Below are 14,583 nucleotides of genomic sequence, written 5' to 3' on the forward strand. Positions count from 1 at the left end.
TTTCTATATATATATATATATATATATATAGCTATATATATATATATATATTTTCTATATATATATATATATATATATATATATATTTCCATATATATATATTATATATATATATATTTCTATATATATAGATAATAGATATATTATATATATATATATATATATATATATAGAGATAGATAGATTAACACCATATACAGCAATGTAAATTGCCGGGAAGTATTTATATTTACCTCTATGCATATGTGCATGGTGTGTTCCATTTCTGAGTCGTTGCTCAAAGTGTTTTTGACGGCTGTGTATTGCATGAAAACAGTCAAATGAAACCTCTCCATCCTCTCGCATAAAACAAAACAAAAACAACAAAAAAAACTTTATCAACTGGACTGCAGCCCACCACCCTTGTTGCAATATTCCCATCCACAAAAATCCGAAAGGTTATGCTAAATTTATTCTCTTTTGCAGAATTGTAAAAAAAAAAAACGAACCGTAATTGATTGCAGTGCTCATTATCTTGAAATAATAGTATTCGTCAGTATTCTGATTACCTCATTATTAGCTGTCTCATTAAACTTTCTCCGAGTGATTGAAATAGCGATCTGTTCTTTTTTTCGGATGTGATTTATCAAACGGAAATGAGTGGAATAACAGTGTCATCCGTAAATCCCTGAGTGATTAGTTTGAAAATGGTTACCTGCCCTTCATGTTGTTGTAAAGATATCCTAAGTGGTATTCTGTGCGTCTGTTTAGTCACGCAGAAATAAAATGGAAATGTAACAACCGCTTCTCCCTTTTTTCGCGAATCTTAGAAAAATAGAAGTCAATGTCAAAACTGACGAGAATCATGTGATGACGCGAATCTATGATGATGGTGATGGAGTGGCTGTGGAAAGTACACGAAGGTTTTTCATTTAATTGAAATAGAAAAAAAAACGAGAAAACACTCGCCAGCTTTGCGGTCTTTTTTTTTAAGGTTCGTGACGTCACGCCATTGTAAATTTCGGAAGGTGTCCCCGAGTGCCGTATTACTATACAAATAAGAAACGGCTTAGCCTCATCTGAAAGAGAAGGCTTTCTTTCTCGCCTATAGAAATCGCAGACGCCCTCCGACCGCTCTCGTTTCATAGAGGTCCTTAACGTCCATAGGTTACCATGGCCGACTCAGGCCACAACCTCTCCCCTCCTACGCCCCCCTCTGTCGGGGGAGGGGGAATGGGAGGAGGAGGTGAGGGCGTCGAGGATTCCATGGACCGCCTCCACCAACACCACCACCACAGCCGGAATGGGCGGGCCGTGTCTCCCAGCGAGGAGATGCCGCCCAGGTCCCCTAGTCCCAGGTACAGGAGATATTCCGACTCCACGCCCACGCGCTCGCCCTCGCCCATGCCGCCGGGAGAAGCCCAGGAGGACGTCGAAGCCATCGGCGCCAGGAAGACGAAGTCGGTGTCCTTCCATTCACACACCAACTGGAAGAGCGACAGGAAGATTCAAAGTGGTGAGTTGGATTGATTGATTGATTGAGCGATTTTTTCTTTTTTCAGTTTAAATCTTCTTTCTCATTGATTTATTGAAATTTCGGGCGGATACGGAAATGCACTTAGGGACGTTTGATCCCCTAGGGGCTATATTAGATTCACATCAAACGTGCATTTGATGTTTAGGCCAGTCCCTGACGACGCTCCTGATTGGCCTGTTGATAAGCCAATCACAGGGCTGGAAACCCTCAGTCTCTCTCGAGAGTTCACATAGGCAGGTTGTATGTTCCACCTCTCCTGAGGGATACTTTTGAAAGACGGAACATACATCCTGCCTATGTGAACTGTCGAGAGACACTGAGAGTGTCCAGCCCTGTGAGCGGCTCATCAACAGCCAATCGGGATCGTCGTAAAGGACTGGCATAGACATATGCATGGGTGATGTGAATCTACTATAATAGACATTTGATTCCCCATGGGGCCAGTACTAAACACGGCGAAACAGTGTTGGTGAGTCACTGTTTCGCCGTGTTTAGTAATAGCCCCTGGGGGGGATCAAATGTCTCTTGGTGCATTTCGCTATCTGCCTGAAATTTCAGGCAGCGCGAAATGCCTGGTTTCGATATCTGCCTGTATCATATACACGTATTCGTTCACCGAACAGAACTGGATGTGAAATGGAATAATTAATAATTAACTCGACTGGGAAATGACACTTTTCAAAAGGTGAACAAATGTTTTGCTAAGGGAATCAAAGATACTTTCAGACATTTCTCAGAACAGCCCCAGAGTTGATTAATCCTCGAATGAATGTAATTAATTTCGTTAGGGATGCAAAGGAAAAAATTCACTTTTGGATGTTGAGGTACCCATTTAGTTCCTATATATTCTGCTCAGTCCGTTATCGTGTATACATTTACGTCGTGTAGGCTCCGCTCACTCATATTCTCAACCTGTTAATCAGTATGGGTTCGAATTTCACCTGGGAGGGAGAACTTCATTCATTAGATTTTAAGGTTTCAACGTATTCAGTAGAGAGCATATCCAGACCCTATTTGTGGTATGAATAGATACAGCAGCCAGGCAAGCGATTGCTGGGACAGAGTTTAAGCTCAGACTATGGTTTTAAAAGTCCACCCAACTGAAAATGGGTACCACCTTCTGGGGTCAACAGAAAACCGTGGTGTTATTGTCCTCGCCACTAAGCGTTTGCTTGAGATACCAGTAGGCTGTACCCTTGTGATGTCACACACACACACATACACACACACACACACACACACACACACATATATATATATATATATATATATATATATGTGTGTGTGTGTGTGTGTGTGTGTGTGTGTGTGTGTGTGTGTGTGACATCATAACGGTACAGCCTACTGGTATCTCAGCAAATCCTTAGGGGTGAGGTCAATATATATATATATATATATATGATATCTATATATAAATTATAAATAAATATATATATATCAATATATAAATAATATATATCATACCCTGTATGTTTGTGTCCCATTACACTTTTATCTTGAAGTCCCTTGTGTGTGTGGAACAATTATAACAAAATAAGCGAGGGAGCGGAATTTCTATTTGAACGAGCAGTTTGTATGTGGTTTAAGGGGGTGTGGCCGTGAGAGAGAGAGAGAGAGAGAGAGAGAGAGAGAGAGAGAGAGAGAGAGTGCGGGGGTGGAAAGCTATGAGGTGCTGCAAAGGCTTTAGCTTCTGCTGACATGTCGCCTTTAAGGTCTGTCCTTTCTTAGGGAGTTTCACATGTGAAATTTGGCTCTGCTTAATTATTATGACTATTTTTTTTATATAGGACCTTTCCCCTTCAGCTCTGTCGTTATTAGTAAGAGAGAGAGAGAGAGAGAGAGAGAGAGAGAGAGAGAGAGAGAGAGAGAGATATTTTTTAGTGCTATCTGGAAACCAGTGTTTCCATAGATCTGGTCCTTTGAGTTTTTCATTTAAAAGCCCTCATTGAATTTGCCGTATCAGTGAGAGTGGAATTCAGCTGGTTCATTGGTGTATGTATAAACGTAATCCAAGCATGCACGTATGTATATACGTTATTATTATTATTGATATTAATAGTAGTAGTGGTATTGGCACTATTGGTGTCATTACATTTTCATTTCGGCATAAGGGGTTGATTCAAGAAGAGAACTATAGTGAAATTAAAATTCTTATCCACCTTTTTTTTCATGTATATTCGTCGGTAATGAGAGTTTTTCCTTTGATTAAATTTTATACTAAAATCAAATCATACATGCTTCACAAAGACGAACGTTGAAAAAACTTTATTTCCTAACAGGAAATGTGAAGTAATTTAGTCGTAAGAAAGGCTTCTTCATTATCCCTCACAGTAAAAGATTTTCATTCTTTTCCAACTTCCTCCGACAGTTTATAAAAACTTTTAGGAATTGTTCCCTACTAAGAACCAGACATCCATTTTTTAAGTGAAGGAATATTTTCGTTTCGGATCCTCTTTGGATTCATTTGAAAATGAAATGAATATAAACAAATTATTTTTGATCTTATCAGGGGTTGTCATAAGAGGAAAAAGCTCTATATTCCTTCTTTTAACTCCTTTTCTAGGTCTTAGTAAACACTGACTTGAAAAGAAAATTTCCCTCACAAAAGGTTGCTTATGGAACGCCTGGAAACTTCGGCATTGAATAACCTACAGCCTCCGTTTCTGTTTACTTTTCAAGGTAATGAAGAGGCTCTACTTTTGCAGTTCGCTTTCAGAAGAAATACAGATTCCTGCCACATAAGTTAGCTATGATTTTAAAATTTCCATAGCGTAACATTGTGCTGGCACGAGAGAGAGAGAGAGAGAGAGAGAGAGAGAGAGAGAGAGAGAGAGAGAGAGAGAGAGAGAGAGAGTCAAGGATCATGGTAAAAAAAACAGTGAGATTAGTGAGTTCTGTGATGCAAGAAGGGAAGAGAAGTGTTGTGTGAAGGAATGAGTAAGAGACAGATAGATAGCATGCATGATATTTAAATATTGTTGAGAGAGAGAGAGAGAGAGAGAGAGAGAGAGAGAGAGAGAGAGAGAGAGAGAATGGAATGCTCATTATGGCTGTACTCAGTTTCTCAAGAGCATTGAAATACCTTCACAAAAATGTCGGTTGTATCACTGGGCGTCTGTTTTGGCGGGCCTAAAGGATTGGGATGAATCCTTCGGAGGTTAAAGTTGATATTTCACGACGACCCTGTATTGCATCTGTCCGGTTTCCACGCCCCCGCCCACGCCCACGCTACCGCCCTATAGCACGTTAACGTAGGGGAAAGGTAGTAGATGTTGTAGAGAACATAAAGATGAGATAGGTAGCGACAGGGAAAAGTTGATAATTAGCCTGAAAATAAAAGTAAAAGACCGCGCAAATGATATTTTTTTGAAGAAAGACTTGCATGTTTACGAGACTGTAATATTGTTTCAGAGTTTTTATTTTCGGTTGACAACAGTTTATACATGTGTATACACATAGATATCGCTTGTTTATTTATTTTTTTTACATGTATCTGCGTAGTACTCCACTCTTTCCTTTTTTACTCTTTTCTTACATATTTGCATCTGCTCCACATGAATATATATGTTAAATACCAATATTAGATAGTAAGGAGAAAACAGTTTTATCCGTAATGGTTATTATTATTATTTCACCTATTATTTAACCCCCATGACGTATCGTTAGTATTGTAACCATTCCTTTATGGATTACGCAGTCCTGGGAACGTATAAAATACGATTCGTGCAATGAAAGTACGTAATAAAATTCCGTCAGTATTACACCAGGAGCGAAGCCTAGGGGAGGCTTCTATAGTTACTGGAAATATCTTCGAGGCGTCCAAGTATTTTGGCCTAGAGCTGATTAACAGCTGTAATGACGCCAGTGTAAAGGAAAATGGAGTTTGTAGATTTTTTTTGCAGCATCTTTTGAGATTGTTCGAAAGGTAGCCTCCTCACGCTTGGGCACTCTCGGGTTGGTTCAGAGAAAAGCGCAATGAAGTAATGTAGGTAACCGTAGGGTTAGCGCCGCCACTGCCATGCGGTGCACTGTAGGCATTACTTAAGGTTCATTGCAGAGTGCCTTCGGCCCCTAGCTGTTACCCTTTTCGTTTCTTTTGTTGTACTTCCTTTCATATTCACTTTCTGCTATCTTACTCTCCACCCTCGCCTAACCATTGATTCAGTGCAACTGCGAGGTTTTCCTCCTGCTAAACCTTTCAACCCCTTTACCGTCAATTTCCGTTTCAGCGCTGGATGAGTTCATAGGTCCCTGTACTTAGCCTTTGGCCTAAATTCTGTATTCAGTTCAGTTCACTTCAATGAAGTAATGAAAAAGGATTTAGGTATAAACTGAGATAAAAGGAGGATTATTGACAAATATTCGAAGAATTTGATCAATACGATTTTTTGTTTTTTGAGAGAGAGAGAGAGAGAGAGAGAGAGAGAGAGAGAGAGAGAGAGAGAGAGAGAGAGAGAGAATAATATTGACAAATATTCGAGAAATTTGTTCAGTATGACTTTTTTCTAAGATAAAAGGAGTAATATTGACAAATATTCGGAGAATTTATTGGTCGTGATCAATATTCTAGTTGTTTCTGAGGTACGAAAGGAGTAATATTGACCAATATTCGAAAAAATTATCCATTATGATCAATATTATTGTTATTTTTTCTGAGATAGAAGGAGGAATATTGACAAATGTTCGAATAATTAGATCAAAATAATAATATTGTCAAATATTCGAAGAATTTGTTCGATATGATCTTTTTTCCTTAGATAAAAAAAAGTGTAATATTGACAATAAGTCAAGTACTGAAACGACCTCAAGTATCCTGGTACTGTATAGCTTTTGGATACAGAGTGAAGAGATCTGTGCTTTCTTAACAGTCCCGTTTCCCCTGTGGAAGTGCCTTGAAACCGTCTTTTGAATTCCAAAGCCTTCATAGAAGTTCACTCTCGACGTGGTTCGGAAGTCACGTAAAACCGTTGGTCCCGTTGCTGAATAACCATTTGTTCCATGCAACGTTAAAGCACCATACAAACAAACCAAAGCCTTCAATTTAAATAAATTTAATTTAAATAATAAATAAAAAAACTTCAAGTCCCATATATTTTAGTAAATCTAATTTAAATAGTAAGTGAAAAAAACTTCAAGTCCCACATATTTTAGTAAATTTAATTTAAATAGTAAATGAAAAAACTTCGTACCATATATTTTTATACCTTTTGAGTAAAAATATTTCAAGTCCCATGTATTTTTATACTTTTCTTTTAGATAAGAAAATTTCCATCCTCTTGTATTTTTATATTTTCCTTTTAAATAAATAAGAAAATATCAAGTCCCATGCATTTCTATACCTTTTGAATAAGAAAATTTCAAGTCCCATGTATTTTTATACTTTTCTTTTAAATAAGAAAATATCAAGTCCCATGTATTTCTATACTTTTTGAATAAGAAAATTTCAAGTCCCATGTATTTTTATTCTTTTCTCTTAATAAGAAAATATCAAGTCCCATGTATTTCTATACCTTTTGAATAAGAAAATATCAAGTCCCATGTATTCCTATACCTTTTGAATAAGAAAATATCAAGCCCCATGTATTCCTACACCTTTTGAATAAGAAAATATGAAGTCCCATGCATTCCTATACCTTTTGAATAAGAAAATATCAAGCCCCATGTATTTCTATACATTTTGAATAAGAAAATTCCCATGCATTTTTAGACGTTTCTTGTTATCTTTGTATTTTCCCAGGTCGCAACTCTACTCGATGGCTCAAAATATGAAAAGACATTCCTGGCAAAGTCTGATTTATTTTCTTATTTATTGGTTTTTCAGGCTGTTTGCTCTTCGCCCGTCGTTCTGTGCGAGATATCTTTGAACCCGGAACCCTTCCCTTAGAAAAGTGGAAATGAAATTTAAAATAACGAATTTAAAAGAAAGGTATAAAACAGACTTTTAAATAAAAAAATGGCAGATGGCAAAGGAAGGGAAAACTCTCAAAAAGTGTTTTCATTCGTCCCCCGTTTCATAGTTTATTTAAGTCTCCCCAACCATAGTATCCAAGAGAGAGAGAGAGAGAGAGAGAGAGAGAGAGAGAGAGAGAGAGAGAGAAGTGAGGCTTTATTTTACTTAAACGTGTAAATTTCAGGAGAGAGAGAGAGAGGGAGAGAGAGGCTTTATTTTACTTATGTCTAAGGGTAAATTTCAGGAGAGAGAGAGAGAGAGAGAGAGAGAGAGAGAGAGAGAGAGAGAGAGGGGCAGGTTGCTTCATTTTACTGTCTCTAAATGTAAAATTCATCGTATAAGATTCACATAGGGATTTTGAGGCAACGACAAAGGTGATAATGGTAATATATTAGTTAGGCACCTCAGAAAACTTTTTTTTTTCATAGAAAAATACTTTATATATAATATATATATATATATATATAATATATATATATATATATATAATATATATATATATATTATATATAACTTTTGTGGCCCATTTTAAAGTGCTTATCTGTATGAAGCCAGACATGGTAAATGAAAAGAGGCGAAATTGGATCTATTAATAATACTCTCACCTTGAAAGTCTTACGTCGTCGCTAGGTCGTTTTAACGTCAGAAAACCGAGCTATTTTTAAGTGCAAGCTCCGGTGTCTTTGGAGTCGCTGACACGAATGAAGGATTGAGACCAGCTTTCATTTTGGAATCATGTGGCTTCCTTCATTCTTGCTTGATTTATTCTCGAGTTTAATCAGTTTTCTCGTGGTAAAATTGGCTGCTTTGTATGTTTTGTTTGAGCTCTTTAACAGCTAATTGCGATTTCTCTGTTAGGTGTTCAACGAGAAATCGCCCCGATCATTTTCATTGCAAATTTACTTTTGAGAAACATGTCCGGTCTGCGTCTTCGTCAATTGGACAACTCGGTTTATTTGAACGAGCCTTTCAAGAGTTTTGGAGACTTGTCTTTGCTTAATGTTTTTATTGTTCTTGTGAACTTCTTTGCAAATATTGCGCCTCTTTGATTTTTACCATCTGATTTATTTTATCAATTATTGGACAAAAACTTGAGTTATGTCAAGTTTCTGATTCCTTATGTTGATATGAATCTCAGGTGCCGCCGTTCAGATAGTTCGTCGTGTATGCTTTCGACAATGTACCATTACTGTAATTAATGGTATATTTACTTCTTTCCAGGCTGTACCATGCATCAGTTAGCATAAACATGTAGAAAATTATATTGTTTGCTTTTTTTATTGTTGGTGGGGGTGGGGGGGGGGGGGAGGGGGGGGGGGTAAATAAATACCACACAGTTTTCTACAGATTTTATACCAGTTGTGAGCAAATATTGAGTTATCTTTGAAGTTATGGGGTTGAATCAGTTAATTTCAGTAAATATGGTGCCAAAACTTTTTAATTTTATTTTACCAGGATCACACGATTCTCATTTCATACATTGTTTACTTTTCTTTGTGATTTTTAATATATTTCACCTTGTTCTGTATTCCTTTTCCCGTTCTCAGCTACCTTCCCTTGTGCCTGAAGCATTCTGATTTTCCGTCTAGGGTTCCACCTTGGCTAGTTATTATGATAAATTATTAAGGAAATTAAGCGGGTGCAAAAATAAAACGTTGAGCTTTGGTATCTTAAAGGATTCGACGCCTGAGTATTTCTGACCAGTAAGCACTGATGTTGTTGCCTAAACAAAAGTAAATAAAAAAAAGCAGTTTTCTCTAATCACCAGATCGTGTACATAACGTAAGTGAATGTTAAAATTCGCAGTCCAAAAATGTCTCGCCATAGCTGTGTATTGATGTAATTTAGGTCAGATGTTATAGCGTCTTGTGACAACGTTGCGGATAAGCTATAAATTTTGCTGACTTTCGTCACATGTTTCTGTCTGGTTTATTTCCGTTTGTCTATCCACCCGCAATTTTTCTGTCCGCCCTCAGATACCACTGAGGCTAGAGGGCTGCAAATTGGTATATTGATCATCCATCCTACAATCATCAAACATACCAAATTGCAATCCTCTAGCCTCAGTAGTTTTTATTTTATTCAAGGTTGAAATTAGCCATGATCGTGCACCTGAAAACGCTATAGGTGCCAAAACACAGGCCACCAGCGGGCCGTGGCTAATGTTTTATAGGCCGCGGCTGAGTGGCTGAGAGTTTCACACAGCTGTCGATGGATTTTGATTGAATTTGTGAAAGGGTCATTTTGATTGAATTTGTGAAAGGGTCATGAAAATTCGTTAAACTGGTAGATTTCATTCGGTTCTTAAAAGAAAAGAAACATATCTTTTAAAACTTGGTAAGTTTGCCTTGAAATTGTTGGAAGAATTTTATCTCCCTTGTGAAAGGAAACCGAACCATACAGAATTTGTGGATAAATAATTTGTCTCAAGAGACCGAATTTGCCTAATGGACCTCTATTGTTTTAACAGTGATAATGGACGTATCTGGGAATGCATGATTCCAATTTATTAATATTATATATAGTATATATATATATATATATATATATATATATATATATATATATATATATATATATATCGGCGTCAATAATCTTCGTTGTCAGGATGCCGAAAACTTCCAATCATTCATTCTATCTATCTATCATCTATCTATTATCTAGATAATAATAAAATCAATAATAAAATAATAATCAATAATAATAATAATAATAATAATAATAATGTCCGATAGTCTGCAACCAACACCTTTTTCTGTCGTCATCAATTGAGAATTTGTCGCGTTTCATAGATAACATACCATATACTATATATATATATATATATATATATATATATATATATATATATATATATATCATTGAGCTACAAATTTCCTTTAATATCTAAATTCACTCTACTTCGGAATGATATATTCATATATGTACCGAAGGGGAATTTTTTTAGTTGATAACAATTTTCGCCCCCACATGGGATCGAACCACTGTCCAAGTGACGGGGACGAAATCAGGACCCAGTGGACGCTATCAAGTCAGCCATCAGAGACGCGTCTCTGATGGCTGACTTGATAGCGTCACTGGGTCCTGATTTCGTCCCCGTCCACTTGGACAGTGGTTCGATCCCATGTGGGGGCGAAATTGTTATCAACTAAAAAAATTCCCCTTCGGTACATATATGAAAATATATCAATTCCGAAGTAGAGTGAATTTAGATATTAAAGGAAATTTGTAGCTCAATGATATATAAATGAATCACGGTTCGATGTGATGATTATTCATATATATATATATATACGTATATATATAATTATATATATATATAATATATATCTATATATGAAACGCGAGAAATTCTCAATTATTGACGACAGAAAAAAAAAAGTGTTGGTTGCAGACTATGGACATTATTAACGGAAGAGCATGGATATAGCACAACGTTAACAGCGTTGTGCCTAAAGTTATATCTGTTGAAATTTAGACGGAGGTGATCTCTCGACAGACTACGCCCTCGGTGGCCGCGAGTTCGATTCTCGGGCATTCCATTGAGGTGTGAGAGATGTGTATTTCTGGTGATGGAAGTTCACTCTCGACGTGGTTCGGAAGTCACGTAAAGCCGTGGGTCCCGTTGATGAATAAACACTGGTTCCATGCATCGTAAAAACACCATACAAACAAACAAAGAAATCGACGGACTACGCAGATTGTTTGAATCTGATTTCTGTTTAACAGACCACTGATTTCCGCACGTTCCTTCAGGGCCGAGGCAGCATTATATAGAAATATTTTTTTCGAGTAACAGGTACCAGACACTGTTATCTGACCCAATGGAAAATAAAGCCAAATTTCTTTTTGCTATTGGTACGCGCTTTTAATTTTGTACGTCAGCTGCCTAGTTCTCTAAAATGTCGCACTCCTCGCTGCGAGAGGTTGCAGAACTCCCGACTCCATTGTTCCCTCGCTCGTTATGCATGCAACTGGGAGTAAAATTGGCCTCCTGTCAATGGACATCAATTAGCGATGGACAAATGGTTCAGCGGATTGTTCTGCAACAGATTGTATTTGCGTTTGCTCGTGAATAATTCGAGCTCGCGTCGGTTCATTATTGCAGGCATTGCAAGATCCGCACGAGATTTTATTTCGCTATCTCCGCTTCGTCGTGCAATGCTTATCTCCTTTTGATAATCGGTTACGTAAGAACGCATTCTTGTCCCGTTTGACGTGATACTCATCTCCTCTCGATGAAAAGTTGCGATGTTTGTTCCGTTTCTTCAGAATATTTTCAAAGATCCGGCTTCTTCTTCTGGTAGAATATTCTTCCTCTTTACTGCGACGCAAGAACCTTCATTTTTAAACTGATGCTCCGTTGTTACGTAAATATTTATGCTGATGGTTTATCGTTGCCATGGTGATATAAATTCAGCGTTGGTTTGAAAAGGATTTTCTCTCGACCAAGTTGTTGCCGAAGTCTCCAGGTATTGTCAAGGTTGGTGAGCATGTATAATCCCTTGTTATGAGTCGACTCGAGTCATGTCTTGGCGTTTCGTCATCTTATTAGATATACATTGGTTGTTCTAGGGAAACTTTTTCCATCGGATGTATACATTTGAATGTTTTAGATGTGAACGCGGATTTATTTTTTTCAAAATCAGTCACGGCTCACGAACAATGTAGGGTAAAAAATTTCAATGCAAGTTTTCGTCCGTCGTTTGAGAGAGGTTTGAGTTTGAAGCAATACTTTGGCTGAGTGAGAATGAGATATTGCCAAAAAAAAAAAAATGTATAACAGTAGGAGGGAATATGCTGCTTCATTTACTGACCAAGAATGGCCTTATTGGCGAGCTAGAAACTTTTTTTTTTAAATCTTTCATTTGAATATTTTCTTCGTCTCTTCTGTATGATCAAAGTTCACGCCTCGTCATCCATATGGCAAGAGCCTCTGCTAGCATAAGGCAGTTGAATCTAAACGAAGCAGGTAACCTGTGAAAAAGCTTATTCCTTAGTCATATTTTAATAAAGTGCTGTTATCTCGTGTTTTTTGCGTGACTGAAAGTTTTTTTTTTTTTTTTTTTTTTTTTGCCCCCATAATTTTTAGGAGTCGGTTGTGTTTATTAGGAGTGATGCCTCTGCAAATGGCAATGCTTTCCTTAGCAGTTGTAAGCACTCGTCTTCATACAGTCGTATGACTTCCAGCCCTCCCTGACAAGAGGTAGAATTCCCCCCTGTGGATACGCTACTTCCTGTGTGCATGTCAAGGCTGTAATCTGTACCTCTTGTCAAGAAAATTTTATTTTACCTTTGTTTGTGAATATCGGATGTTTTTACTTTAACATGCAGGGTGGAACGTTTGTCTTCTCTGTGATTGCACAGATGGACTGGGCTTTGGTTTTCCTTTTTCCGTTAGGAACTCCCTAGCCACCTTGTAGGTTTTCCATTTCAAGGAAGGGCAGTGCTACAGAGATGTATCCCTTACATTCTGTGGAAGGGAAATTCTTATACAGCATGTTATAGAGGCAACATGACAAACTTCCGCCATACAAATGTTTCCTTAGAATGTAGAGCAGGTTAAATGTTGACAGCATACTGTTAAAGATCTCCAACCAGTTGTGAGGGTTTTGAGATAGATACAAAGGCAGTAGAATGATTCACCATCTTCTCCAAAATCAGTAATAGTAATCTTTCTTATAATCTTTTTTCTTCAGTTAGTCATATTAAGCAAAATTATATTCCTTCTCCCTCCCCCTCTTGTCTGCCTGCTTGTCTGTCAATACTATCTTCCTTGTAGAGGTATATTAAGGAAAATCCTTCTTGCTCTGCCTTCCCCCTTGCACCTCTGTCTGCCTGTCTATCCTTGTCTGTTAATTCTGTTAATCTGTCTAGTTTCATCAGCGTCACTTCAATCAAGATCAAGGAAGGAATTTAGCCCGTACAGTCAGCCATTCGTCAGGAGTTCCCTTATATATTCTAACGCGTCCTGTTCGCTCTCGAAGAGATTCTGATCGTCCAGCGGGTTCGTTTAGGTCGTCAGATTCAAGATCTCATATTCCCTGTACTATAGAGCTTCGCAAAACTCCCAACAAGACTCGCATTGAATCTCCCGAGACACTTGCGCGAATGCATGGTGATGCTCTCTCTCTCTCTCTCTCTCTCTCTCTCTCTCTCTCTCTCTCCTGAAATTTACACATGTTTAAGTAAAATATAACCTCTCTCTCTCTCTCTCTCTCTCTCTCTCTCTCTCTCTCTCTCTCTCTCTCCTGAAATTTACACATGTTTAAGTAAAATAAACCCTCTCTCTCTCTCTCTCTCTCTCTCTCTCTCTCTCTCTCTCTCTCTCTCTCTCTCTCTCATATCATATCGGACCGCAAAGCTATCGTATCAATGTAATCAGGTAACGCATACTTAGATAAATGATGAATGATGCAAGATTCTCTCTCTCTCTCTCTCTCTCTCTCTCTCTCTCTCTCTCTCTCTCTCTCTCTCTGATTAATGATGCTAATATGTGGCCATCTGGCTTGAAAGGACCTTATTATGAAGAGTTTCGCAGCTACAGTTACTCCGGCGCCCTCTCATGAGGGATGGAGGTTATAGGGTGGTTTCATGGGAGCAGTGATATATGTATATACATATATGTATATATGTATATATACATATATATGTGTGTGTATGACTACATAAATTAAATAAATTACATATATATATTATATATATATATATATATATATATATATATATCCAGCTTTATCTAAAGCGGGCTAAATCATGGTTGAACCCCCTGTGTAGAACATTTCCCTAATATCAGCCGCTTCATACTCGCAGGATCATCAACAGTGCATCAAAATATTGTACAAACAAGGACGCTTCCTGGATATAAAGTTTTTTTTTTCTCTCTCTCTCCAATACTTTCTTTACTTAATCCATCCAGCACTTTTCATGTCCTCCTCTTCCTTCAAGTATAGCTATCGCATTGTTCACTCTTTTTACGTATCTATTATCCTACATTCTTTCCTCATAACTTCCATCTCATTTGAATACTTCTTATCCAGTATTTATTTCGCATTTGTGCAATTGAATAATACATTTTTCATCCATTTCCATCGTAATTACTCTCCCGCCCCCCATC

The 14,583-nt window shown here is 37.6% G+C and overlaps 1 protein-coding gene across 5 annotated transcripts in view; it reads left to right on the forward strand.

Moving 5' to 3' along the window:
* The window catches only part of LOC135222946 (inactive phospholipase C-like protein 2), a 658,580-nt gene that overhangs the window by 66,147 nt on the left and 577,850 nt on the right, over positions 1-14,583 (forward strand). For 4 of the 5 annotated variants that reach the window (XM_064261392.1, XM_064261394.1, XM_064261395.1 and 1 more), the window contains exon 2: positions 466-1,495. The exons of the other annotated variant lie outside the window; for it this stretch is intronic. In XM_064261392.1, coding sequence (XP_064117462.1) covers positions 1,153-1,495 — 343 coding nt within the window. In that variant the 5' untranslated portion in view covers positions 466-1,152. The remainder of the gene's footprint in view (positions 1-465; positions 1,496-14,583) is intronic. 5 annotated transcript variants of the gene reach the window in all.

This window comes from Macrobrachium nipponense, chromosome 8, assembly GCF_015104395.2.
Source record: "Macrobrachium nipponense isolate FS-2020 chromosome 8, ASM1510439v2, whole genome shotgun sequence".
Taxonomy (NCBI): domain Eukaryota; kingdom Metazoa; phylum Arthropoda; class Malacostraca; order Decapoda; family Palaemonidae; genus Macrobrachium; species Macrobrachium nipponense.